Raw genomic sequence first — 27,858 nt, 5'->3', positions numbered from 1 at the left:
TTCGTCCTCCCTTCCTTACTCGACATCCTTCCACTATGCCATCGTATACCGTTTATGAAAGTGGAAAGTCATCAAAATGAACAGAGGCAAACCCTTCCAGCCCCCTTTACCCAAGCGCAAGACCTGCGTGCTGTCCACCCGCATCGCCATGCGACACTCTTTATACCATATTGCCAACCCCGGCATCACCCAAATTGTGCCCTTCATCCAAAGATCGATGCCGATGCAGATGCCAACGTTGCGGTAAGATGTCCGTCTACAAATGCCAGCCACCCCTCTACATGCTTTTGTTCTGGGGGGGGGAAAGGGACAAGGAAAACAAGATGCAATCAAGCAAAGTAGCTCTTCCACAAGACTCCTTCCAGGTCTTCAAGTTGCTCCTGGGTGAAATACTGTTGAGAATGGTTAGCATCTTTCCAACAAGTGCGGCAATTGAGCGCAACTCACCTTTTGATCAACGGTCCAGCTATCCTGTCTCGTCTTCTTGAACTCACTGAGAATACCCTTGGCCGCCTTGCCGACAACTCCAGGGTCGCCCGCGGCCCGTCGAGCCACAGTCGCCAGTACCTCGGGCATCCACTTGGGAGGTGGCGTTGCGTACGGAAAGGCTTCGACGAGAGCACCAAGGCCCAAGACCGCAGCGTGTCTCCTGTTGATTTGCTTGTGCACGTCCACGGGAGTCTCTGTTCCAGGGAGCTTGGGCCCACGCTTGGGCATGGGGTTTTGGTCCAGCTCTTTCTCGAAGCGACTCTTGAGGCGCGCAATCATGGGGTTGCGAATGCGGCTCGGAGAGCAGCGGATCATGCCTGCAAGGGTCGTCGCCGCGCATGCGCGAACCTCGAGCTGATTGTCTCCGAGCATGTCCGACACAGTGGTAAACAGCAGGTCTCGCTGCGGCGCCTCGGTCAGGAAGATGCGGCGGAAGTAAATGACTTGCATGTTGACCAGCGCGCGCAGGCGCTGATGCCAGCTAGCCGCCGTTCTGCCAATTCTGACGAGCCCCTCGATGAACTCTGCATCCTCGCCCTCACGGAAAGGGATGTTGGGGAGGTGGCGATAGACGTGATACGCCAGCTTCATCAGCTCGGGGTCTTCCTTCACGTCCATCATGTGCAGAAGCTGATCCATGAATGGGGTGGCAAAGAAGGGCACCAGCTGCGTGCACTCGTGGGACGACAGCGTGCAGTCCAGCCACACCAGCACCGTCTTAGATCCACATGTGTATGCAGACTGCTCTTGTTGTCCTGGCGCACGTTCAAGACGCCACTTCTCGAGACGACCAAAGACGTCCTTCATGGTAGCCTTGAGATCATCAGAGGCCTGGTATGGGCGCAGACCAACAGACGACGCCTCCTTGTTGGCATCCAGCAAGACCTGCACGTTCTCAAACGCTTCGTAATACCTCGTCTTGTATATTATAGACAAGACTCGAGCCATGGCCTCGCGTACAGCCTTGTAAGGGTGGTCGATGTGGGCCAAAAAGTCGTTCAGGATGGGCTGCACCCCACGGAAATGCCAGCCAGCGTCAGCCACCGCAAACTCTAGCAGCTGAATCTTGGAAGACTCCTTGAAGGCCGCGTTGGAGGACATGTCAAGGCGGAACATCTTGAGCTCCTCGAGAATCTCGTAAGAGCGGCGCGGATCTTTGGAGTCGAGGATAAGATGCAGACACGTCAGCCAATATTGCAAGTTCTCGGGCGTCAAGTCGTCGTCAAGTATCTTCAGCATGAGCGGCGCGGCGTATTGCCATGCCTCATGTCGTATCTCTGGCGGATCATCGCTGGACCCGGCCAGTAAGGCTCCAAGAATCTCCGCAGTAGCACGGTGCTGATGCTTGTCGTTGCCGTCGCCATACACCTCCCTGACGAGATCGACGACATCTTCCAGCACGATCGCTGTGCGGCCATAGTGCATCAGGTCGAAAACGTGCATCAGCAGATACACATTGTGCATGCGGAATCTGTCCGTGTTGGCATCCCGCGGCTCCTGCTTGAGGTACGCGAAGCACTGGCGAAGCCAGTCCTTAGTCAAGATCTTGCCAATCTGGTCACGGACCGCTCGTTCCGTCTCATCGTAGTTATCGAAGGGCTTTGGTCTAGCACTGAACGCGGTGAAGCTCTTGCCCCAAACGAGCCATCCGGGGTGGTCAGAGTCCACCATGTACTCGGCCTCCGAGGGATGCTGCTCGAACGAATCAAGGAACTTCTTGGTAAACTCGGCGTCGCCCTTTTCCACGGGAACCTGGATCTTGTTACGATAGTCGACCTCCTTTTCCAGCAGATAGTTGTTAAAGTCATGGTCATAGACTGCTCGCATATCAATGGTCGAGAACAGCGTAGTGAATGCGGAGAGATAGTAGTTTCTCAACCCAGGGTGCGGGTCGTTGGTTCCTTTCGCGACCAAATCCACGAATTCCGGAGGGGCGATTGTGTCGAAGCGAAGGCACAGGTTAGTGGCGAAGATGGCGCACCGGGACGCTATCTTCCAGTGAGCTCCCTCGGCTAGCCTGGTCAACCACAGTCCGAGATCCGCCTTGGAGGCTTCGACCTTCTCTCGCCTCTGCAGAATGAATCGGCGGCGATTGCCAATCGCCTGAGACACGTCTTCAGCGGGTTTGATCGTGTCGACCAGGGAGGCGTCAATGACGACAGTTCGCTCAAGCTGCTTTCCAAACTCGATCAACGAGTAGATGATGGAGGAGCCAATCGTCTGTATAGAGGGCTTGTCGATACCAGCCGTCTGTATATAGAGCTTCATTGCGTCTGGGGCAAATCGCCAGTCTCGCATAAGAGTCCTCAACAGCGACGTGAGGAAGAGTGAGTACATGGCGCCCTTGATCCGATCGTGGTCGTTGTTCTCGATGCTCTTTCTGAAGCCCTCGAGGATCACCGGAATCACAAGAGGCTTGCCGCCAATGAGCACCTTGAGTGACGAGTCCTGCGCGCTCTGGGCAACGCGACGGACATCTGCGTACGAGGAGAGACAGGACTGTGCGAGATCCAGCAACAGCCGCTTGTCCAGTTCGCTCTTTTGCCGAGCCGAAGCATTGTGCTTCATGCGCGACATCTGATACGCTTCGGCGCGCTTGATGAGCAGAGGGCGGGGATAGACCTTTCTCAAACCCTTGATTTTGAAGGCCGCGATATCACTCTTGTACAACCGCAGATGCCTCTCCAAGGGGTGAGCCGACCGCTCGATGCCAACGTCCGTGATCCAGGTCCGGTAAGCGATGTACAATGTGGTGAAACAGTCCACGTCATCCTCCTCATTTTGAAGGAGGAACGAGTGCGTCTTCGTCAGCAGCTGGCCAAGCTGCTCGCGCAAGTCGTGGATGCGCTCATAGACGGGGTCGCTTGGACTGAGAAGATATCCGGCCTTGTATCTGTACTGTGGCCGCAGTTCCTCGTCCTCAGCCACCTCCGCAAGGGGGTCCTCGTCTTCTGCATCAACGTCCATGTCGTCATGGCCAGCTCCGCTGTTCTTTCCGATGGTCTCTCCCGACGCCCGTTTCGGATCAAACATGGTAGCCATGCCGCTAATTACGAGACGAATCTGCTGCATGAGACGAGATACCTCGTCAGACCACTCCTTGTTCTTGCCCTTTCGGGCCACGGGCGGAGCGTCGCTCAGCAGAAGCTCCAGCTGCTCGGCAGCCGACTTGGTCTGCGAAGCAAACAGCTCGACGGCGAACTCAATCTCCGGTGGCGAAGGCTGGTGCCACTTGATGGTGAGATCAGCGGGCGCCGTCGTCTTGCCCCAGTCGGTGACATCGAGGCCTCTCTCAAGGACCTCGGGTTCGTACAGGGCATGGTCGATGGGATACGTGTGCGTCAAGTTGAGCAGCAGGTGATGAATGTAGTTTGACACAAGAATGGTGGGCAGGCCGCGACACTTCTCTTGCATGTACTGCGCAATTCCAAGCAACTCGTCCTTGTAGTTGAGGACTTCGCGGCCAACGTGCACGACAGACATGGCGAGCATGGTGACATGCCAAACCAGGGCCCGGTCTCTGGGCAGGTAGTCTGTACCGCTAGTGCGATCGGACGCCGCGTGATTTAAGTCAATCTCGTTGCGGATGCTCACCACAAACATGGGGATGAACACCTTGAGAGTCTTTTCCGGGTTGACCTTGCAGAGAGCATTGAGGATCCAAGCCATGGCATCGCGCGCTTGGTGGACGACGTGTGACGACACAAAAGTCGCAATCTTTTCCAGGGCAATGTCGAAGAGCTCTGGGGACATGGACGCGAACAGGGGCGAAAGGGCGGCGGGCAAAGCATTAACAACACTGTCCTCCGGTGTCCCTCCGCGCACCTGGTTAGCATCGGGGAGATTCTCCAGCAGAGTGAAAACCTTGCCCAGGAGCGTGATCAGGAACTCGCCAAACCCGGCAGTCGAGGATCTCAGGATCATGGCTTCGTCCTCGTCGGTGAGTTCGGCGTTGTAGTCAATCTTGACATTCTGCCCCTCGAGCTCCATGCGAGCCATCTCGCCCTGCACCCACTCCATGGCTAGGGTCGTATCGTGGATGTGGCTTTCCCCGCTCGTCAAGGGGACAATGGGAATGCTATGAGCCACGGCCTGGATAAAGTGCAGAGTATACTGCGTCTTGTTGAGATCGTTTGCATCGATGCCAGGGAGCGCCAGGGCCAGCAGAGCAGTGATGTGGCAGCGGTAGCCCTTCAACTTAGACATGATGTTGGCAATCATCTGCAGGCCGTTCAGACTGGAGGTTGTCCTGTGGACCTCCACCAGTCCCTGAAGACTTGGGTAGAAGCGCTGCAAGGCTCCTGGAAGGACCAGATCAGGCTCTAGATATGCCAAGCCTTGCAGAGCATTGGTGTATATCTGGGCCACGCGGGTGCTCTTGGAAAAGATGCCCATAAAGGTAACCTCCTTGAGCGCATTGACGAAGCGCTGCTTGAGAGCGCCATCGATCTTGCGCTCTTTGGGAACCTCCAGCTCCGAGCTCTGCTCGCGATTCCAGCGGGACACAAAGGCATCCGTCAGATACAGAACCAGCTGTGCGAGCATGCCCGACCAGGCGCCCTGGTTGGAAGGGTGGAAGAAGGTGTCTATAGACTCGATCAGGCCTTCCAAGCTCGACAGGATGGACTCCTCCTTCTCGCAGCAAATGGGAGACAAGGAGCTCACGATGAGGCGAGCAATCATGTATGCGATGGGATATTTCTTCTTATCCTTTTCGAAATACACGCCTGTGCCAGCCAAGTAGTCGAGGGGCGTGTAGGGCGAGTTGGCCTGGCCAACGGGGATGAGGGTCAGCCTCAGAATGGCCGTGAAGATGACGTCGGACTGGGCCTTTGTGAAGATGCCATGCTCCCCAAATGGTACGTAAGAGCAGTTGCTGTGGTCTCTCGCTATCCGAGAAAACAGGTCTATAAAGGCCACATCGACAGTCTTTGAACGGTTGACCAAGGACCATAGGTGGAAGAGGGTCGGGAAGAAGTCGGCCGGGTGCGACCCCACCTCCGACTCCGGGGCGGGATGGCTGGGCAGGAGGCTGTTGAGGGCGCCTATGACAACGAAGGCATTCTGGAGGTCGTTGAGACTGAAGTAGGGCAGAAACTCTTGCAGCATTGCCCGCCTCTCTCTGGGGTCAAAGTATGTGTGTGCATTGATGGTCAGCCTCAGCAGTTGCTTGGCCGCTCGTCTTCGGTGCGTCTGGTGAGCTGCCACTTCGGAGGGGAGCACGTAGGCCTTGACCTCTTGCCACAGCGGTTTCCAGTCGAGAGTGAGATCTTCGCCCGGTTTAAGGTAATGGTTTTTCCTAGAGCCCAATTAGCAAAGAAGCACAAGTGGCAGAGGGGGAGAGGGGAGCTTGTCCCAGACCAACATACCTTGTCAGATTCACAGCCATGCGGACAAACCTCTCGGCGGCATTGCTGTCAACGCCGGGGGCCAGCGCCAGCGAGTAGTACAGCTTAGCCAGCCTGGCCCTCAGGTCCCTCGTCATCTCAAACTTGAGGTTGAGCCATCCCTGGAGCTCCCTAGTCCAGTGCAGCGCGCCTGGCGAGAAGTCTTCAGCCTGGATGGCGATGTAGAGCTGCTTGAGGATGCCCTGCAGGGCGGCGTCGCGCTGGGCCTCCTCCTCAACCTCGAAGGGCAGCTGTTGGAAGTAGGCAAATGTGCGCTGGCGGTACCGCCGCTTGTCGTCGTCGTCGGACTTGGGGAAGGGCAGCCCCGGCGAGGTGGCACGCGAGATGGGCTCGTAGGCGGCGAAGCTGGCCAAGAGGTGCGAGGCCGCACTGGCAGACAGCGCGGCCGGGGGGCCCTGATGGCTGGCGCCGATGTTGTCGTCCATCGTCGCCTGATGGTCCTGTCGGTGGCGTTGTGTGTGTGTTTGTATGTGTTGATACTTTTCTCTTGTTCTTATTCCGGCCGGCGAGGCTGAGGCTTTGTCGAATCCCGCGAGAGAGGGGTTCCGCAGGGCTTCAAGGGAGGATTCCGACTTGCTCGACAAAAGCTCGAAGCTCTTGGGCAACGAGCGGCGGGGGGGTCAACGACGGCAGTGGACGCTGAGGCTTCCCATGGAGGAACCCGCAGGAAGAAGCCGGACGACGAACCAATATAAAGGAGAAAAGGGGAACGAGAAGAAAAAAGAAAAGATGCTGGAGAGGATCAAAGCAGTGCGGCCGGATACAAGATGCAAGGCAAATGCAAACGAGGCCACACACCCGATGATGCTGATGCTAAGGTCTGGAAGCAGGGGCACAAATCCCACGGCCAATGGATTTCCAATTCGCAGCTGCTGGCATTACGACACAGGGTCGTGGGCCTAATCCTACCCGCGCCGCCGTACCTGGTACTTGGATTGTGCCGGCAGAGCCCCGCGGCGGCAAAGTCCCTTTGACAGCACGGCGCGGGGATGCTACCAGTGTCTGCCATGGTACCTTAGTTGAGCCCCGTGCCGGCAAGCGGGCGCGGGTTATAGGGGCGTTGGCGCATTCCCAGCAGCAACTACAGGCAGCAGCAGGCACCTGTAGCTCGGCTAGCGGCCGCGTTGGCGACAGGCAGCCTGCCTGAAAGGAGCTTGAGCACGCACTGGAGCAATGGATTCAACTGGAGCTTCAAGGTGAGGTCTTGAGGTGCAGTGCCAGTACTTGCCACAGAGCTGCGCAGCCCATACGCCACGTCCGTACCTCCGCATCTCCGCACCTCGTCCGTATTCACGGCAGGGCACCCTGAATTTTGATGCTTGGGCAACACGTCAGTGTAGCGGCAGCCTGTCTCGCCGAACTGAATTTGAACCGAACCCTGGACTGTAAGAACTCGGAAATAAAAATTACAGCCGGATGGAGCAGTGAATCGGTGATGGATCGATCACATGGAGTCTCATATTCGTACACGTACATAGTCAGCGAGCATGGTTACGTTGTTTGATCAAGGTGATAATACTACATGCATTCAATGCAAAGTGAGCAACCTCTTTAAGATTCATGCATACAAAAGACCGGCTATATGTACATGTATCTTGCTCGACTTGATTGAGCCGGCAAGGTATTCAAGGGCAGCTTGACCGGGCAAATGTTTGATACCGCTGTTCAAGACATGCACACGACAATGAGCCTCCAATTGTTTGCTCAGTGGCGACCCCGAATCCAACAATCCTTGTCTCTTACTCAGCGTTCAAATGACGTAGAATCCCAAGGGGGTAATGGATATCAAGGAACGCATCAGACGAGGCTCTTCTCAGCGCACAACAGACTACAGTACACGTACGTAAGATCAGATGCTAAGGTACGAGTCTGGAGACACTGATCCTATTCAGATCACAAAATGCAACGACATCACACAGGCTTGAGAGAGACGATATGAGTTGAACCGTCCTTTATACAGTATGTACCCAGGGTATATCTCCAGCAACTGTAGCCCAAACGCCCTTCTAGTCCACCCAATTCCACAAAAGAAAATCACTCAACACCGCTTGACAATGATATATCCTCCCAATCGCTGTGCCTTCAAAGAATATAGACAAAAATAATCCAACTTGCCCCTCCAAACTGCAACTTCACACCAGACAGACAGTGGGTCATGACACCCGCTGAGTGCTCGAGGGATGAAAGACCTTGTGCGCAAGACGCTTCACCCGGGTTCGGCATGTAGCCGGCTCTTCCCGGACCTTGAGGTCGTCTGCACGCTTCTCGTCCGCCTTCCTCTCCGCAATAAGAGCCAAGGCCGCTGCAGCAGCCGCCGCCTCGCGTCTTCTCTTCATGAACTCGCCCCCTGAAGACAACGCCCGTCGAAGTCGACCAGTAGCTGGAGCTTGAGTGGTGATGGTGGTCGAGGTGTCTTCGGGAGAGTTGACCCCATCAGTCAGAGAGACTTGAGAAGTTGATGCTCTCGAATTAATGCCCTCGGGGCTTTCCGCTTGAGGGCGGCCCGAGTTGATGCATTGGGACACAGCTCGAGAGACCTTCGGCGTCACCGATGCAGGCCAGCCCGATTGGCGGAGGCTGATCCAAGTTGCGGTGGCAAGCATGAGCGTCTTGTTGTATTCGGAGACCTCCATCGACGACCGCTCCTCTGCGATGCTGGTGCCGTCTTCTGAGAGGCCAGTGACCTCTGCTTGAATGGCCTGTGCAATCGAGGGCAGCTGGCCACTCGTTGAGGGCATGGTAGCATATGTGTTGTAGATTTCCAGGGAAGTGGAATCAAGGATGCCCTGGATGGGATGCTTCTTGGTGGAGGGGTCCAAGATGCAAAATGTCCACTTGCCGTCTGGCGTGGGAGTGGTAGGTGACGAGGGAGGCGAGCTGCCGTCGAGGGCGCTGTTGGCAGATCCCCAGCTTGTCCTGGGAGACAGAGATGGCTTCTTGATCCACTTGGCCTTGACCGTCTCGCCTTGCTCGTTGATGTGGCTAAAGTCATACGACCCGGCGGCATTGCGGCTCGTAACCCAGGTTGACCCGTCCTTGAAGACAATCTTGGCGCAGTCGTCATCCTCAGTCGTTGAGATGACTGCAAGCACCTCCTTATAATCTGAGGCGTTGCTGCTGTCGCCATGTGTGTTGCCGTCATGCTGATGATTGCCATGTGCAGGGACATAGTCGTCTCGCCGGACCAAGAGAAAGTCGTTCTGGCCGAGATGAGGCTTCGCAGTAAACATGCGAGGGAATGCCTTGAGCAGTGCTGGGATAATCAAAGTTCCCGCAACCAGGCTAGACGGAATCACGTCATACGCCGGAATTGCACGCTTCGTACCCGTGAGCTCTCGAAGCTGCAGGAGCACACGCGGGCGGACCTGGAAGAAGTTGCGTTGCTTGGTACGCAGTCCAGGTGCCGGGAATGCCAGAGCATACCGCACCGATGAGCGAGCCTTGCGCTTTCGCCTCGCGAGCCGGACTGAGCCGTCGGTTCGCTCACTGCCGGAGATGGACGCCACGTCGTCGCTGCGAGAGTCGGAGACAGGCTCCTGGAACTTGACGGCGTTGGCGAGGTCAGACGTGGTGTGGCGTCTGGTGTTGAAAGAGGCACGGCGGCGACCTCCAGTCTCCTTGACTGAGGCAGAGCGAGATGGAGGAGTGGCATCATCGTCGGAAGCGGGCAGCGCAGCGTGTAGCTGGCGGACAAGATCGGTGCTGAAGATGTTGGGCAGAAATGACAAGGGGTTCATCCAGAACTTGTCGGTCTGTTCGGAGAATTCGTGGCCATGAAGGGCCGCTCCTGAGTGGACAAGCATTGTGTCTGAAGTGGTTTGTTTATGAGACGAGCAGGTCTGAATAAGGCTTTCCTGTAACGGAAGGCGAGTCGTCAAACCAAGGTAATGGTTGACAGTAGATGTGCTTCGTGTCCTGTCGTGGACTGCGAGTCTGTAGATAGAGTATGTGTAGAGTTGTGACGGATATCAACCGTATATGAGAGCAAAATGAGAAGAGTTGTCTATGTGATGGGTCGTATTCGTCGTCAGATGATGAGAAGTGAGATTCCAAGGAAATTGCACGCCGCGCAGTGGAAGCAAGGAGATTCGTAAAGAGATGAGCGCGATGCTCTATGTTGTTGTTACAAGTCAAGTAGACTGTTGAATTAAGACGCCCGGCGCATGTAAGAGTAAGAAGTAGCGGTATAAAAATCGTCGAGAGTCGTCAGAAGCGAGAGTTGGAGCTGTAGAGCGGCAGAGCTGTAGAGCTGTAGAAGATAAGCTGGTACTCCGGGTACTGCTGACTCGATCGAGACGAAGAATAAGAGCTGGCGATGTGTAGAAGAGAAGAAGAGCCGGAAGAGTGGACGACAGGAAAGAAAACAATGTAGGCCTTTGGTCTGTTGTCTGTGGCTTGTGGCTTGTCGACCGGTCAACAGAGATATGAAGTCGTTCACAAAAGAGAGTTTGAGAAGAGACTCTGCAGTTGAGAAGAAGGTTTCGCTCGAGGAGGAGCTTGGCGGGAGGTTACCGGTACTTGAGGGGACCACGCGACCAGAGCCTTACGAGCGGGTCGCTGATGGCCGATGCATGTACCATGTACGGGGATTCGTTGGGTGAGCCTAAATTCATGCAGCTGTACTTGGAACGGCACCTCCAAGAACCCGGGCCCCGAGAGTGAAGATGCACGGCGGAGTCGGTGGTGAGCGCGGCAACCCGGAGGAAAATAAGATGTTTTAGTCCGATCGCTGCCGACTTTTGTTTTGTCTTGATCCGTCTTTTCCTTCTTTTCCTTCGTCTCCCTTTTCCCTTTTTCGCTTCCTTTTTTATTTTCGGCTTCCCTTTTGGACCCCTTGACTGGATGACACAAACGGGATGATGTTCAAGGCCCTGTTGTATGATCCGAGGGGCAGCAACGAAACGGCCGTCTGTGCGAGGGCAACGCCTGAGGGAGGATCTGAGGATTCAGAAGCCTGAAACAACAAAAGAGCACAGTCGAGTCGAGGCAATAGAAGGGTTGACAGCTCTCGATCGCTCACGGACGGGACGCCGGCAGTATTAGTAGCCAAACATGGCGGACTCCGTATAGAGTTGTTTATATTTTTTCGTCGAGGGGCCCGGCTGCTAGGTCTTAGTCGTGGATAACGAGGTTAGTCGAGATGCTACGCCTCGTAGTGCCGGTGCTTGTAAGATGGGGTCCGGTGGGCGCTGCAAGTGGCAACTGGAGGAGCTCAACTTTTCGATTTAGCGCTCCATCACTTGCTTTTCTGCATCCACGGAGCCAGGCTGTGGCGTGGGACATGTGGACTTATAGCTCGCAAGAGGCTTTCGCCAGGCACTATTCCGGGCCTGTGGGCGTGTCAACAAGGGAAAATGGAGCAGGAATGTTGCCACTGGGTTCGGCAGAATGACTGGCCTGTGCCTTTGACACCACAGCCATCGTGTCCATGGAGCCGGGAGAGCCGTAATGGGAGGGCCAGGTAGAGGCCAGGTCTAGACCATGTACTGCGTGACGCGGTGCGTCATTGGGGGATTGGGGAGGCAGGGGGTGGTGAGACACGCATTTTGCCAGTTGACGAGGCATCCCTGTGTGCCAGATTCGATGGGGTTCGTGTTGTTCGATCCACGAAGAGACATGCCATGCTACGCCATGCTACTCCGAAGGTACTTACAAATACAAAGGCCCCCGAGACCTGCCTCCCGTGAGCCCTCACCTGTCCCTGTTCGGGAGCTGCCTTTACAGCGAGTACGACGACGGATTACATGTACATGTATGGAGTCGGACATGATGGACCAGGAGAGTGGAAACCAAAAGGAGTGCTTGGACGATGCTCAGTCGGAGGAACTGACATGTGCGACATGCGCGCTTACGCTACGAAATACCTATACGTGGACGTGATGGAGTCTGATGCTCCCAAACAAGCATCAGTAATAGTACCTACCCGCTTGAGATGCTCTTCGGTACTGCATACAAGCAGAGACATCTATCTGTTCAGAGAAGAAGCGGGATCCAGTCTCGGACATGAGTTCAGAGTACCCTCCACAGTCTAAGCCCGCATGTGCCTGCAAGAGAGGTGACGACGCCTACAGCAACTGCCAGACCGACTTGACCAGCTCCAAGGGTCTATATCCTGACTACCTTATAACTAAGACCACATTCATCATATCGTGCCATACCTACTGCGATGGACTCGCGATCATCCTGTTCCCGGCTCCTCTTCATACCTTATGCTTGTTTCTCCTTTTCCACTCCATCCTCATTATAAACGATGCCTCCTCCACCACCACCACATCGGCGTATTCGGACTCGCCAGACGCCGGCGAGGAAGTTCGTAGCGGCCCGCCCAGCAGAGAGGAATACCTAGGCATGTACTCCGTAAGGCAGTGCGTTGCGTTTCTGCCGACGAATGGAGACAATTTGGAGATCAGGCCCCCTACCTTTTCCTTTTTCCTAGTCTTCTTTCTTCTCCTCTCTTTTTTCTTTCTTTTCTGACAGGGATCAGCCCGCGTTTCCGAGGCCAAGAGCCTTGTCGCCCAATGGCTCGTCACCCACTTTGCTTTATCCACCTGCCGAAGGATGGGCAGAATTCGTGGGAGCACATGCGCAGGCCTGGCAGATCCAAGGAAGCATCCTCTCGTCTGGGAGGTGGTATTCAATCTACTACAGGACAAGTTCATAGGTTCAATGTTGCTTTTTTGGGGCCGGTCGTGCATGAATCTTGGATACAGCTGCGTTACGTGTATACATGTATGCAAGCGCGCAACTCCCGATGTCCGCGCTCCGGCTCCCATTTGGGCCCAGCCCGAAGCGAAGGATGTTCATGGTGAGAGTTTCTCATATGGCCTCTTGTCTGGTATCCTCATCCACTTCATACCTAGGTATCTTGCAGTAAAAGCCTCTCATACCGAGGTGAGAAAAGTTCCCAGGCACCACTTCTTTGTGCCTGAGATGGAGCAAGTAGCACATGGCCGCCTCGCGGCTATTAACAATCTCCGGCTTCCACACGGACCAGGCACAACCTCCGACCTTTCCGCCCTCCAAACATGTGGTCGGCGATGGGAACTCGAGGAGCCAGAATCGGGCTTTGTCGGGCTACACACCGACTGTTTTGCGGCTGAAGGCCATCCGGCGAGTGGCTGGACTAAACCTGACCAGTCCTTGCATGATGGCCAGTAGCAACAGCCGATGGCCAAGGGAATATGCGACGATGGATGGAGATGCAGGATGCATGTATGGGCTGTAATATCTGGCAATCTGGCACCAGCAGACAGACTTCTTACAACTACCTGTCCATAGGTACTCCGTACTCATACATACAGCTCTGCATGCTCATGCCAATGCATGGGCACCGCTGTCCTGCGGCTACTGAAGCCATGTGATGCTTGGCGGGCAGCAAACCCAGCCCGGTGAAAGATGCATCTTCTGACATTCAAAAACCTTAACCCGCTTACCCATCACATATATGGTTCCACTTGTGAGAAATTTCTCGCTCCATAGTAGTATCAAAAACTAGCCCGATGGAAGGAAAACGGGGAATCGACCCTTCAAGCCTCGGCCGGGACCGAGTCCGCGGGCCCGATCTTCTGGGTCTGTCGTCCCTTTCGTTTCTTTGCTTGGATGGACAAGGTTAAGCTGGCGAAGCCGTCACGCTCCACCGCGGTCGATAAAATCCCCATTCTGCCTAGCCTCGGCCTTGATTTGCTTCCCGACATCCAGCATGCCGGTCGTTTTAAAAGCTGTGAGAAGGAATTTTGACGGAAAAAGAAGAAAATGAGGGAACATTGGGGCTTCGGTCATCCGGTGGAGATGCCGCTTGGTAATGCTCACCGAGGAGTTGCTGTAATCATTCCTCCTCAAAGGGGGCCGAAGTATAATAGAGGCTCCCTGTAGCATCAGACGGCACATGGCGCGCTTACCAAGCCGCAGTACAAGCAGCCACGACTTGAGCGTCTTTTTAAATCGTCCAGGCACTGATGCTTTACGACTAGGCCAATGATGGCGTGACGACGCCCTTCAAATCAGCCCTAGACAACGGCAGCGACAGCTGTCTGCCTGTTGTTACCAGAAGCCGTCTTGCTGGGCGTGCCGCGGGCTCCTTAGTCGCAGCGCCACGCTGCCTTTGAACCGAGCTGACAGCGTGAGTAGCCAAAAAGGGAGCCTGATGCACGAAAGCGAGGGTGGACGTGTAAGCTGCACGCGTGGACAAAGGACGCCATGACGAGGCCCTGCCGACTTACACACATAATGTACTTTAGATGCTGGGGTAATTGGCTGCCTTTCGACCCTTCTGTGCGGGACAGGTCAGCTTGATGCTGGCGGTTGACTTGTTGATCAGATGGGGTTTCGGTGCGATTAGTACTATACTAGTACTTGGGATTGCTGATGCATTCATTCTCATTAGCCGTATTCGTACACGTTGTTACCCAACTGCCGTACGAAACAGCATTTGGATCTCATTTGGATGACCGTCACAAGTCCCGGCTTTCTGGGCCAGCCGCATTTTCCCTGTTTGGCAGTATCCGAGCGCAGCAATAACAGGTCGTAAGATGCGAAGAAACGACATCATGTTACGGCGGCGACGTGAATATCGAACCTTGGATAACTCAAACTTGGTTAAAGTTGGGAAGCGAAGCTCTTCATGGCTTTGCCCCATGATGCGATGCGGGATAATATGGGGAGATTCACGGGGTGGAAGGGTCGTGTTCGTAGGATATCCCTTGCATGTTCGGATCATGGGCCTTGTAGGGGTCGAACTGAAACCGACATCCGAGGAGGACTTCGCTTCGAGACTCGATGTTTCTTCTTTTTCCCTTGTCAGAAGATATGGATCATACTATCACGATTGATTATGTGGCCGCCAATGGAAGCACGACAACAATTAGCATGTGAATGACCTACCTTATCTTGTCTCAAGTAAACCAAAGGAGATGTCGCCGCTCCTTTGATCCCTCGAGCACATGCTTTTTGACTCAATCAGGGTGTCTCCGAAAACTCCTCCAAGATCACCTTATGTTTACACCAATCGTATTTGTTAGAATCTAGTCACGGGAGGTGAAGAGAGTTCACTGTAAAGCATCTCAGGGTAAAGCCGCACTGACAGCATAAAACGTGCCACCTCTTTTCCCAGGATAAAGAATAGCAAAGTTTCGGGAAAGGCACAAGTGACATAACGTATTCGTGCCAATAAACATGCAGTAACGGGTGCCTAGCGCTGTAATATAGCACATGATGTATCCTCTTGGCTTCATATTAATCTGCCGTCGCTTCTCATTCCTACAGAATCCTATGGAGGCTGGGCACATGTTGGTGGTGGTGGTGTGAGACTGTATTCTCGGATACGGTTGTGTTTGTTGCCCTGCGTTGCGAATTCGAATACGAACAAGGGTGAGACATGTTATCGCGCCAACAAGACGTGTCTCATGTCTTGCTTTAACCTTTAGCACATGGCAAACCTGAATTGAGTATTGATCAAATGAGAATAAATCCACTTGTTCTTTGTCTGGAGTATGGAAACGGTTGCACGGGTCCTGTCTTGTACAAGGGTCTGTTCGGTTGAGACAGATTGGATGCTGACGCAGCAGCTCCCGCACCCGCTGTCGAGATCGGATTATCTACGGACCCCTCCAACTGCGATAAGATATGGGTTGCATCACCAGAAAACACCATGGAACTCTAGATCCCGACGAGCATATCGAACGTCAAATCCACCCCACACAAACATACCCAATGGCTAGAACATCGACATCTTTGCCCTCATAGCCCGGCGCATACCCATCACCAACAATGGCGCGATCGACCTTCATTGCCGCCCGCAACTCGCGGCACCGCACCGCAGCTCTCGCCCTCTATCGTGCCCTCATCCGAACTGCGAGCCGCATCCCTCTAGCGGAAAATGCGCCCAAACACCCAATTGTTAAGATTGTGAGGAAGAGGTTTTCCAAGAATACGGCGTATACGAGCTACAGGCTTATATACGCAGCTATGGCGGCGGGCTACAAGGTAAACTGCCCAGCTCCTCGACATCTACCGACGCAAACTAACTTGACTTCAAGTTTCTGAATCTCCTCACAAAAGCCCAGACACCCAATTCTCCAGAACACAGCCAAGTCCTCAACCACCTTCAATCCGTGCGCAACACCGCCGCCCTATCCCGTACAAAGCCTCATCCGAAACAATACAAACCTACTCCTCCACCGGAGCCGCTCCTCATCAACGTCGCAAAGGAAAACGAGCCCCCGAAATACACATCAAACATTCTTCCCAGACCGATAGAGTCGCTCAAGGGGCCCAGAAAAGTTCCCTCTGTGAGCGCAACTGCAGAGGGACAGCCATTTGTGCGGTTGAGGAAACCTCAGCCGCATACCTTGTCTAGAATGATTGGCCGCAAGGGTCGGATCTTTTCAAACCGGATCGAGAATATCATGGACGCTGATGAGCGGTTAACTCCTGAGGCGGCGCTTGAGGACGAGTGGGATCGCATGATGGATGATTTGCTGGCGAAGGAGGGCGCCAAAGGTGGGAAAAGAAGGAAGCAGGCCTCTTATGATTGGGATGCAGAGAACAACGCCAAGATGGAGACGTTTGCCTGGAGCGTGCAGCTTTCACGACTGTGGTGGGAGTGGAAGGTTGAGAAGACGTGGGAAGACTGGATCGCCAGGGGAGAAGCCCTGCAAAAGCTCGTCGAGCAAGAAAGATCTATGGCCGAGCGAGAAGAGGGGCAGAGCAATGCTGCTGCTGGGAGGAACCAACGTACACCGCGACGGAATCCGCTTGATCCAGATGACTCTCCGCCGAACGTCGGACTTAGCAATGTCCAATCCTTGACCCTGATGGACATTGCTCGGGATATAGAGCCGCCACCGGATTCGAAGCAAGTACAGGATGGGGAAGCATATGACCCGTTCTTGTCACCGTCTTGGCACGCGCTGGTCAAGGCGCAGGAGAGGAGGATGCTGAAGTGGACGGGGAGACAAGCCGAGAGGGGGGATTAGAATGGAAGACGGCTGCTACCTTGTTTCTCTGATATGACGGTTAATGAGATGGAATGAGGAATAGACGCAGGAAAGTGCGAGCTGTGATTTGTACCAACTGTTTGTACGATATATAGAAGCTATATACCACTGGGAGCAGGACTGGCGTTTTGGAAGATGAACAGAGGAGAATGACGAATCTTAATAGTATGTGTTTTCGGATGGTGATACAAGCTCACAATTAAAGGTCCTAGGACGAGGAGGAGCAATACCCCGCCCTACAAGCATGATAACCCTGGACTACCACTGCATATTCCACACAACCTGCAGACCAAAGCGAACAAAGACGCCGACGACGGACGAAACGCCTTGGAACAAAAAGAGAACTGACAGTACTCGAAACAAAAAGCAAAAAACATACAACAGCCGGTGTTCGCTGGTGGTCACCCACCCAACTACTAATCTGCCGGTTAGAGGCTTGTCTATGGGGGAGCAGACGGGACCCCGAACTCTTCTCTACCTATGGTCGTATGTGATGGGTTTTCGATGCCATCCGGCCTATATTGTAGGTACCCTGATGCATGTAAGTCCCGGCTGAAAGGAGGTAGCGACTTGGTAAATCGACTACATGTCATTAGGGGTTATGTTGGGCGCTCATAGAGGTAAGAATTCAAATTCATACGCAACTAAGAGTCTATCACCTGTGTAGATGGTGTAAATATTTGATCGTGGAGGTGAGAGCATCCAGAGCCTTGCAGCACAGCCACGCTGTGATTGGTCAGATGATTCCGAGCGTCTTACTGACTTGCTCCCCTATTCGTGTTACAATATCAATTCTTCTTCTCGAAAGGTTGGTTTTGGCACCCCGAGTACATGTCTATATACATGTGAGCTGCTCGCTCAAGAGTTACTGAGTACTGACTTAGAAGTGGTGAAAGATGTGATTTGAAATATATGAGGTGGTGGTTCGTTTCTGGATTCCTATAGGCTTTCGTTTTCAGCCCTGTCACGTACAAGCATGCATGTGCTCAGCTGGCTGAGGGGTCGCTTGATCTGACCGGCGGCTCTGCATTTGTGCCCGACGTGAGCTTCTACCTGTCGATACCGCTTGTTGTCTTGTCAAGATTACACCTGCTCACCACCCAGGAGCATTATGATTCTGTCTATCGTGAAGCAAGAATCGCATGCGCAGATCATATCACAGGAGCCACTCTCGTGATAGAATCTCGTTGTTATCAAGCATGGCTGGCGCCGTGCAAAGCGAGCAAGGCGAAGGTGGCTGTTTCGCCGCACTATCCTCTTACCTCGAAAGACGAAAGAGTAAGAAGCATGTTACACCGCAGAACTCCCTAAGCCCGGTCCCTAAATCGGAGGCTTCGCCAGCCAGAAGTGCGATCTCGTCGATCCCACCTGCTGCTTCCCAGGAAACAAATGCTGCCATCAACGACGAGTCCGTTGAGGCTCGAAATGAACGGATTCAACAGACTGTTGAACTTGGAAAAGAAACAATAGACGACTCCGACTTATGGTATCGGGCCTACCAAAAGCTCGATGATAAGACTAAGAAATGGATTGAAGATGCCTCCAAAAGCGATAATGGTGAGGGGAAGGCCCAAGACCTCGACACACTCGTCACACTCGTCAGGAAGAGAGAAGAAGAGTATAAGAACGAAACTCCAAAGCTCAGGGTTGGTGGCTACGAGATCGTATGGAGAAATTACGCTAATAGAGTGGTGATGTGGGTTACGGCAATTGGTGACATCTCCATGGGCTTTGCCCCAGCACCATCTCCAGTCGTCTGGTCAGCTCTCAGAGTACTCTTGAAGGTAAGGCCATATACCATGACGGATCCCTCTGCTTCTCCTTACTGAATCTATGATTAGGCAAATGTGTCCCAATGTGAAGACCTTGCGGCCATTCTCGGATGTGCCGAGAAAGTCCTGCGGCTTGTTAGGCATGGCAAGGTATACGAGGATGTATACCTCACTGGCGACTCTTGCAATACGGCAGCACAGAATCTGCAGGAAGCGCTTGTTGACTTGTATAAGTCATTGATGGAGCTCCTGTCCCACGCCTTCACGCGCTTGAACGAAGGGCAAGGGAAGCAGTTGCTGCGTGCCCTTGTCTCTGGTGGACAAGGTGCAAAGCTAGTCTCGACACTGGCAGAGCAAGAGCGCAAGATATCGATAGCAGCTCAGGGCTGTGGTGCAATTGCGTCGCAAGAGCATCAAAGGTCACTCAAGAATCTTGATGAGCCACTCAGAAATGTCGAAGATACTGTCAAGAGGCTGGTTGAGAAGATTGGCCATGATGCATTGGAACAAGCGCTGGAATATATCAGCGACATACCAATCGGCGAGCAACAGCAGGAAAAGTGTGAATCAAGGACCCCTACAACATGCGAATGGTTATTGAATCATTACAAGTTCCTTGAATGGGAAGAATCTGATTGTTCTTCGACTCTATGGCTCCAAGGCAACGGTATGTAATCATGACCCATTTACCTCAGTGAGTGCAAGGACAGCAGAGGTTGAGCGCGAGCACGATAAACTGACCTCTCGAGTTTTCTCTTGTTTTAGTTGGCGCCGGAAAGACTTTTCTCATCTCAAAAGTGATTGACCACCTTCCTACTACCCGCCAACAGAAGGCCGAGTGCGACGAAGGCTTTGCCTACTTCTACTGCAGTCGTTCAGATCCAGTGCGTCGAGAGACGAAGTATATCCTTAGGAGCTATATCTCTCAGCTTGCTAGGGTACCAAACCATTCGGCCATGATGGAAAAAAACGTCTATATGTTATACGAAAAGGCGAGGAAGGAGAGAAGAAATTTTTCTCTTGCCGAATGCGAGACGGCCTTGATGGAGCTCGTCAACTTCTATCCCCGGACTACCTTTGTCTTGGATGCTCTAGATGAATGCGAGATGGACAGTAGAGAGGCTCTCGCTCGTATTCTACGCAATCTCATCGACAAAGGTGAAGGCACTGTCAAGGTTTTCATTGCCAGTCGCAAAGAGGCTGACATTGAAGACTACCTTGGTTCACAGAGACTTGTTGCGATCAGTACCGCCGACAATAGGAATGATATCGAGAAGTATATTGAAGAGGAGGTAGCAAAATCTGGCAGTGTTTGGAGATCAGTATCGGCAGAAGTGAAGGAGCAGGTGAGACGAACGATTGGAGAGAAGAGCGACGGAATGTAAGTTGTCCGTAGTACCAGGCCGTTGCTTCTGAACCATTCAATGCTGATCAATCACTTGACAGGTTCCGATGGGCATATCTGCAATGGCAGCAGCTTAAAAGGCTGAGAACCAACGAAAGCATTCGTGAGCGGCTTGGGAAACTTCCTAAAAGTCTCACAGGAGCGTACGACGAGATATATTCTAACATTCAAGACGAGTTTGTCTTGCAACGGGCGGTCAAGTGGGTGTTTTGCGCTAGAGAGCCATTAACAAGCGAAATCCTCCTGAAGGCTGTTCGCTTAAAGAGTAACCTTCAGTACCTTACTCTATCAGATCCCATCGATGAGGCAACCCTGGAGAGCATCTGTTCACACTTGGTTGTCCTAGACTCACAGCGGAAGGTCTGGAAATTTCCGCATGCATCCGTTGCAGAGTACTTTGAGACTCAGCATAAGAGCTGGATGAACAATGCTTTTCCGGATGTGGCAATCCTGCTGGTTTCGTGTTTAATAGATTGTTACTCAAAATGGACACCATCCGACTCGAGAGTCGAGACCTACGACTTCCTCGAGGAGACACCGGACCTTGATAATCACCTGGATCCGCGGCATCCTCTTCAAAAATATGCGAGTGAATATTGGATACGGCATGCAAAAGACACTCTAAACCAGTGCCAAAGGACGACAAGTCTATCAGAGATTCTTCAACGCTTTTTGGGAACCAAAGGCCCTCAACAATCCTCCAGTCGACAGTATCAAGCATGGTGTAAACACATGGGCATCAGGCTTCAAATTCCTTACACCTTTGACTTTTTTGAGGATATACGACCATCAGAGAAGTCCATTTTTGGCATTTGTGTTTTTGGTCTTCACAGGTTGCTTCAGGGCTGGTGGGACAAAGACATCGACGTCTCGCAAGTCAACTCCGAGGGACGGGATCTGCTCTCAATTGCTGCGAGGTACGGCCATGGCGAACTTTGCTCTGAGCTCATTGGCCGGGGAAGCGATATACACAGAGGGCTGGATAGTTCCTTTGGAAGCGCGTTCATGGAAGCTATATGACAGTCACATGTTAGTACGGTGATGCTGTTCCTGGATGAGGGTGTCGAACCAAATCTTAGCAGGAAGGGTAGGAGTCCGCTCTGTCTGGCTGCTACACGCGGTATAGAGTTGGTTGAACTACTTCTTAAGGCAGGAGCGGATCCAAACATGACATGTCCAGACTGCAGGTTCAACTGCGCCTTGGAAGCAGCTGCCTATGGTGTTGAGATTGATACGGCGAAGCTCCTCATCAATAATGGAGCGAATGTGAACTTGGCGGGCGAAAACTCTCGATTCGGTTGTCCTCTCGGAGCAGCCGCATACAGAGGTTCGCTGAGGTGTGTACAGCTTTTGGTGGAGAAAGGAGCTCACGTGAATGCGCCCGTCGGACTATGTGGCAGTGTTTTGGCTGCTGCGATCTTGGGGTTTGGCGGATTTGAATTGGTCAAGTACTTGATTGAGGAGGCTGGAGCCGACCCAACCCTCTTATCCTCAAGTCCGCCGCGGCGTGGTTTATCTTGGCATGACCTGCGTTCTGACAAAGGCGGAGTGGCAAAGTACCTCGTGGAGGCGGGTCATGTCGATGAGAGCTTGCTGCTTAGCATTGGATTCCGCAAAGAATGGCTTCGGTTAATCCAAAGGTAACGGAGGTGTGGATGGTTTGGAATATTAATGGTACCAGATAGGGCATACTGCATATAAATGCAGCATTTAAGCGTATCAATCTCTAGTAGAAGAAAGTGGAAGAACATAAAGTTACCTTAGCATATCTTCTGTTTTCCTCTCCTACTCCCGCTCTATCTCCTCCCATCTTCTTACCGATTTGTCGTTCGCCATGTCACCACCATCTTCTTCGTCGTCACAGGGCCTCATTCGTTGAATGAAACATCCATATCCATCCCTGTACTGCCATAGTTTCTTCATTTTCTGGAACACTTAGCTCAATCGGAAGCTTCATTCAAGTACTATTAAATATGACTGCTGACCTTATCATGTCCAGTTCATTCACCAGGCTAGCAGCTTGAGTTCACAGTAATGCACTAACTGGAAACATGTTGCTGTATCATGACCTTGAAGACACAAGAGCCCCTCATGGACGGAATTAGGTACGATTGAAACTACCAATAACCATTCAATCATTATGCTCAAGCTATGTACATTTAGATGAGCTACTGTTATTATTGATGCTTGACTCGAGGGAGCTTTGGGCCCGTAACTTGAAATGGGGTAATGACAGGTGAAATCTCATGACAACGGATGTATGTGTAGTTGCTGTTGAGAAGCCAAAAAAAATTTAAATACTGGATGTTGAAAAGATCAAAGCTAGGAAGCATATCACGAATGAGATCCAGATTTAATCCTCAGTCACTATGGCTGCTCATGCTCGTCTACATCGAGAGACATTGCTTACACACGGCTTGATGCATGCCTGGTTTTTTTGCGCCAGTGTATGAGGCATGCTAACATCAACAATCACTGATGTGAAGTTGCAAATCCTCGTCCAATCTATATCTTATATTTGAGCAGTTACATCTTCAGAGTTGTTGTTTGTCCTCTTACTCCTGAAGAACTTACATGCATTGAAGTCATCCCCGGTCCATTTAAGGTAGCCCCACCCGTCTCCCCCCACACAAACTTGATCTGGTAGTGGCGGCAGTGGCGCAGTGGCTTCACAGCCTCAGCCGGCTTCGAATCTCTAATACCGTACTTTCCAGTTTCAGCTATTCGTCAATCAATCTTCTTCCTTTCTCAAAAGGTGCCGAAAGCACACAAAAGAAATTGAAGAGGGAAGAAAGAAAAAGAAATAGAGCCAAAGAGAGAGGCAAAACCCCAGATACGGTCACCACACCCGATTCCACCGCCTCATCGCCATTGCCACAGACACTTTGCGCCCAGCATGGGCAGCCGGGGCGACGGATGGATCACCGTGGGCCGCCGCTTGGCCCTTGACGAAGAAGCAGAATCATGGGCCGAACAAGAGGTGAGGGAGCGAGAGGCCATGGCGGCGTGGGACGGAGATGAGCAGTGGCCCAGCGTGTGAGTCATTTCACAGCCATAGCGTACTGTGGCCGCAATTGGAGGCAGAGTCGAGGCTGGAGTGGCAAGCTTGAATCGTACCTTCACAGCTAATCCGAACATACCAAGGCACAAACCGCTCTTCAACGGCCCTGACGCAAAACGATTCGACTCCCGCCTGACACCCCTCGACTACCTCGGCGGCGGCGCCTTTGGCCGCGTCGACAAGGTCCAGCATGACTCCGTCTGCCTCGCCCGCAAGCGCATCATGCGCCGCCGCGGCCTGACCATCGAAGACTTGCGACAGGAAGGCCTGACGATGCGCAAGCTGGACCACCGCCATGTCGTCAAGCTCGTCGCCGCGTATATGCCCAGGCCGCACGAGCTCTGCCTGCTCATTTGGCCCGCCGCCGTCTGCGATCTCGACACTCTGCTCGAAAACCTGGACTCAATACGGACAGGCAAGGGGGACCGCCAAGACATCCTAGGTCGATTGGACGCACTCGAGCTCAATGACCTGAGCGCTATTGAGCCCGCGACTGTGACGCAGAACATGGACTCGCTGGCAAAATGCCCGTTTGAGTTCCTCCGCGGCGTGGTTGGTTGCGTGGCTCGCGCAATGGCCTACTGCCACCTAAACGGCGTCCGCCATTTGGACATCAAGCCGTCAAATATCCTGCTCAAGCCCGGTCGCGTATACCTGGCCGATTTTGGCATTTCCAAGGATGTCAGCGACCAGGAACAGACTACTATTGACGGTAATCCCGGGACAGAAAAGTGGCGCGCCCCGGAGCTGTATAGCGAGAATGGCTCCAGCATGCAGCTCTCCGACATGTACTCCCTGGGGCTGGTATATCTCAACATCGCGACGGTGCTTTACAACGTAAGGCTGTCCGAGTTTGAGGACGCCCTGACCTACCAAGCCGACCTCGCACGCAGCGAGAAACTGGCTATCCGTGAAGACAATCTGAGACGTCTTCTTGACAAGCTCACCGCCCACGCCTTGGTGACGCCACAATTCATGTTTACCTACGAGGGCCAAGAAACAGTAAGGCCTCGGCCGCTGGTGAATCTCATTGCCAAGATGATATCCTCCAACCCCCGTGCCCGGCTACCAGCCGACAAGGTTGACGAGAAGCTATCCATGATCGGAGGCATTCACCAAATATATCACGGCGAGTGCTGTAAACGCCCGGTTTCCTGGGTCGAGGACAAGTGGGACAAGAAGTTTGTCGCTCTGATGAGCCTCAAGGCGGAAAACGACGACCTGAAAAGAAAGATTGCCGAGCTGCACGGCAGAGACGAGACATATGAGAAGCGGCTGGAGAACGAGCGGAAGGCGCATGAACATGACATTGCCAAACTACAAGCTCTGCTGAAGAGTGCAGAAGAAAAGTGCCACATGCTAGAGAAGGCACAGGCACAGGGAAGACACAAAAGAGATCATAACCACAAGCACCACCAAGCCAGCCAGGGATCGAAACCGCGTGCTCCCCCTTCGCCAGCTTCAAAAAGCGTCGGTCTCGGCTTGACAAAGGCTCATTCGACACCGTCAGCTGTTCCACAACGGCCGCCGCTCCGGCATTCATACCAGTCATCCCCTCGAGCAGCTTCGAACAACTTCCAGTCTCCCACCCCGCCATCTCGATCCACCGAATCGCTGTCTAGATTTAGCAACAGCGCAACGGTCAAGGCGGCTCAGCCAGTGTCTCCCGGCTTACCGAATCGGACCCCGAGCAACACAAGCCTGTCGGGATACATGCTGCGATCCAGGGGATCAGGGTCCAGACTGCCCCTTCCCGTAACCCCCGGCAGTCGATCAGGCACTCCGAACCTCAACCAGGAGCAGAGCCTGACAGACAGCAGCATGTCATCGTCCATCTTCTCCAGACAGAGCATTGACACCATGCCAACGCCAACTCACAACAGTCCGTCCACGAGCAGGATATTGACCGTCGACGATAAGCCAGAGACTCACTGGGGAGATCTTCCCAGCAGAGAGCGAAGGCCCTCCACGCCGCCGCCGCCTCCAAGCCCCAGCGTGTCGCTGTCTCCGTCGATCATGTCATCGCCTACTCCATCAAGGTGTGGTCTTGCTGACGGAGACAGTGGCGATCCGAATGTAACAGTGAGACCGCGGAAGATTCCCTCGTTGCAGCCAATGAAGAGTTGGGCTGAGGTGGCCAGGAAGGAACTGAGCAAGATGGATATTAGGCAGCTCAACCGGAAATGACACTGAAGAGAAACAAAAGGAATACCACGAGGGCAAAGGCAAGATGTTATTGGGCAGGAAAAGAGTTGGCGGAACGCTTAATGAAACTATTCTCTAAGAGCTGAATGATAATACTCCTTGATAATACTATGCCTCAAACGCCACAAACGTACCATTGTTTCCCCTGACGTTTTGACTTGAGACGGGGCGTCCTAAACAATGTTGCCAGAATCATCGTCCCTTGACGCTAGTGACTCAACATATTCAGATATGAGTATGACCGAAATGGGACCTCTATATCTTATTGCCATCATCATCATCCGCTGGCACCAGTAACATAACATTTCTCAAACATCAAATGGGACATCCTATTCAATGTTACCGCAAAACTTGAATGTTTAGTTAAATCTATAGAAAGCTGAATAGTTGATCTATAAAGCTCCGCACTACTGCGATAATAGCGAAGCTTTTAGAGTTTTGGGTGGAATGAATCCAAGATACTAAAATATAATAAGACTGTATTTTGACTTTTAGGGTTATACTGGATACCTCATGATTACTTTATAATGAACACTCGGTCAGGACTAGAATAACCTTATGATGTAGCGCTATTATAGTTCCGCAGTAGAATGTAGATTCAGCTTCACCTCTCATTATAACGTAGGAATCATCTGTCTGGATATTTGCATCATATAAAGGCGCTTATCCCCTGTCTCTTGTTGTGCGAGGTTGCACTTGAGATCCAATTTCTCTAAACTAATCTACCACCATACATCACCACCATGTCTGAGATACGATATGAAACTCCCTACACACAGAACTTCTCTCACAAAGGTAGGCTGCATACTTGAGACTTGGTTCAAATAATAACGTCTCTCCTTACAGGCGTAAATCTAAATCCTCAAGAACATGCTCAAGCGTTCAGGGCCGTCGCGAAGTGTTCACGTGCTATGGCATCTAGTCTTCTTTTCACGTAGTATCTATCAAAGCCTTGGTCTTTTAGCCTGATGCTTATAGGTACAATAATAGGCCTATAATTAGTCATCTGATTCCATATCCATTCCGACCTTGTTATATGCTGCGCCTTGTGAGATATCCCCAGCCAACAATTCCTCGGGATATTCTCAATTTCTATCGGCCTTCCTAACAGCGTGCATGTAAACAAAGTAAGTAATCACTTTCAGTGTCTATTGCGGACTCCCCCGCTCCCAGTACGACTTCTCAAGACTCCATGGAAGAACGCTACTAAGCTCGCAGAAGTCTCAAACTTATACTGGAAGGTTTCGAAAAGACACTTCCTTTGGAGCCTGCCGTATGAAATATTGCCAAGACAATATATTAAATTTCAGCCAAGATGTACTCCCGATCATTCTCACACCAACGCTCTCGTGGACTCTTCCTTGGAATGGTCAGCACACTCACACTTGCATCTCGAAACCGGGCCATCACATCGCTACACCTGAGATTACTTCGAAGCAGTAAGCATCCCAGCACGACAAGACGGAGACCGGAAGGAAATACAACAACAACAACAACAACAACAACAACAACAACAACAACAACAACAACAACAACAACAACAACAACAACAGACTTTTTTCCGCCAACTGATCTATTCATCCAAATTGTCTCCTACTCTATTTCTATTGTACATGCTGCGCCAAGAGAGGGCACAAAGCAGATAGCACCAACCGTCGGTGACTCAAGCAAGGTCTTTCAATCCACAAACGAAAGTTACCTCCCATGACACTGCGGATTTTGACACGATGACACGATGCCACTCATACTCTCTCAATGGCGACATAGTATCATAGCAGCACTTCTGCTTGTCGAACTCGAGGATGAGCGGCAACACTGACGATGCTAACCGAGTCTCACGGCGGAGAAGCTCAGCACCTCTGACTTCAGCTGCCTGATACGAAGTACGACGACACAATCATTTCATCCGAAAAAGCGTCCTAATTGCTATTGTGTTGATCTTCCCATCATGGAAAAAAAAAGACAAGGAACGTTGCCCCATCCATCCCAGCCCACCGGCCTCGATTCACTTTCCTTCCCTCCAGGGGGCCGGAATATTTCGAAGCACTATCGACTGATCCTATCCTAGGGACTGTACTGGCACTCCATATTGTTGAAAGAAGACTATACTACAGGTTGCACCCCTCCTGGCCATGATACAAAGTACTCTGTCTCTTCCAAGGGGCGTGGGGCGGCTTCGTGAAAAAGACCAGGCGGAATTCCGCACCTGTTAAGTCCTAGGAGTTTACGTGTATTGCCTTAGGCGATAGGGCTTAAGATCACAAGAAAGCCCTTGCTAGTTAAGCAATCTCCCCAGCAAGTTACTATTATCAAGGTGTGAAGTATCTGGTTGTTACCTTGTTACCCCTGTAGGCTGTGGTGTGCTGGTGGCCGAGCCGGATCGCGGCAGCAAAGACGCGCGTCTATGTTTATTTTCCTTTACACGTAAACATGTATACCGGAGTAGTACCTGACACAGCCTTTTTAGAAGTATTAATGATTGCCTTTCGGGAGGGCCGTTCATGGATGGAAAGTGTGCTGGAGT

At 52.5% G+C, this 27,858-nt stretch overlaps 6 protein-coding genes across 6 annotated transcripts; 3 read left to right on the top strand and 3 right to left on the bottom strand.

Annotated features, from left to right (window-relative positions):
- Positions 1 to 329: 329 nt before the first annotated feature.
- On the bottom strand, positions 330 to 6,322 carry BBK36DRAFT_1121195 (hypothetical protein; the record flags this gene model as incomplete). The annotated part of the gene is made up of 3 exons (XM_024890799.1): positions 330 to 392; positions 448 to 5,788; positions 5,859 to 6,322. The coding sequence occupies 3 exons, from the start codon at positions 6,320 to 6,322 to the stop codon at positions 330 to 332; spliced, it is 5,868 nt and encodes a 1,955-aa protein (XP_024748935.1).
- A 1,728-nt stretch (positions 6,323 to 8,050) lies between these two features.
- On the bottom strand, positions 8,051 to 9,700 carry BBK36DRAFT_1169323 (hypothetical protein; the record flags this gene model as incomplete). Its single annotated transcript, XM_024895298.1, has 1 exon — positions 8,051 to 9,700. The coding sequence occupies one exon, from the start codon at positions 9,698 to 9,700 to the stop codon at positions 8,051 to 8,053; it is 1,650 nt and encodes a 549-aa protein (XP_024748934.1).
- Positions 9,701 to 11,353: 1,653 nt separating this feature from the next.
- BBK36DRAFT_1202220 (hypothetical protein) lies at positions 11,354 to 12,701 on the bottom strand (the record flags this gene model as incomplete). Its single annotated transcript, XM_024897208.1, has 7 exons — positions 11,354 to 11,464; positions 11,551 to 11,592; positions 11,821 to 11,842; positions 11,967 to 12,013; positions 12,104 to 12,239; positions 12,432 to 12,539; positions 12,625 to 12,701. The coding sequence occupies 7 exons, from the start codon at positions 12,699 to 12,701 to the stop codon at positions 11,372 to 11,374; spliced, it is 525 nt and encodes a 174-aa protein (XP_024748933.1). The 3' UTR covers positions 11,354 to 11,371.
- A 2,938-nt stretch (positions 12,702 to 15,639) lies between these two features.
- On the top strand, positions 15,640 to 16,870 carry BBK36DRAFT_163523 (hypothetical protein; the record flags this gene model as incomplete). The annotated part of the gene is made up of 2 exons (XM_024897742.1): positions 15,640 to 15,878; positions 15,932 to 16,870. Exons 1-2 carry the CDS (start codon positions 15,663 to 15,665, stop codon positions 16,868 to 16,870), a joined length of 1,155 nt encoding a protein of 384 aa, XP_024748932.1. The 5' UTR covers positions 15,640 to 15,662.
- Positions 16,871 to 18,090: 1,220 nt separating this feature from the next.
- On the top strand, positions 18,091 to 20,796 carry BBK36DRAFT_1141564 (hypothetical protein; the record flags this gene model as incomplete). Its single annotated transcript, XM_024893460.1, has 9 exons — positions 18,091 to 18,169; positions 18,353 to 18,675; positions 18,733 to 19,223; positions 19,276 to 19,330; positions 19,494 to 19,547; positions 19,656 to 20,044; positions 20,110 to 20,171; positions 20,361 to 20,657; positions 20,699 to 20,796. 9 exons carry the CDS (start codon positions 18,091 to 18,093, stop codon positions 20,794 to 20,796), a joined length of 1,848 nt encoding a protein of 615 aa, XP_024748931.1.
- Positions 20,797 to 22,964: 2,168 nt separating this feature from the next.
- BBK36DRAFT_1121021 (kinase-like protein) lies at positions 22,965 to 25,316 on the top strand (the record flags this gene model as incomplete). The annotated part of the gene is made up of 2 exons (XM_024890773.1): positions 22,965 to 23,104; positions 23,213 to 25,316. The coding sequence occupies 2 exons, from the start codon at positions 22,965 to 22,967 to the stop codon at positions 25,314 to 25,316; spliced, it is 2,244 nt and encodes a 747-aa protein (XP_024748930.1).
- Between the last annotated feature and the right edge of the window lie 2,542 nt (positions 25,317 to 27,858).

This window comes from Trichoderma citrinoviride (genome assembly GCF_003025115.1).
Source record: "Trichoderma citrinoviride strain TUCIM 6016 unplaced genomic scaffold BBK36scaffold_8, whole genome shotgun sequence".
Classification (NCBI taxonomy): domain Eukaryota; kingdom Fungi; phylum Ascomycota; class Sordariomycetes; order Hypocreales; family Hypocreaceae; genus Trichoderma; species Trichoderma citrinoviride.
The sequence above is the reverse complement of the archived record's forward strand: the minus strand, read 5'-3'. Positions and strand labels throughout refer to the sequence as shown.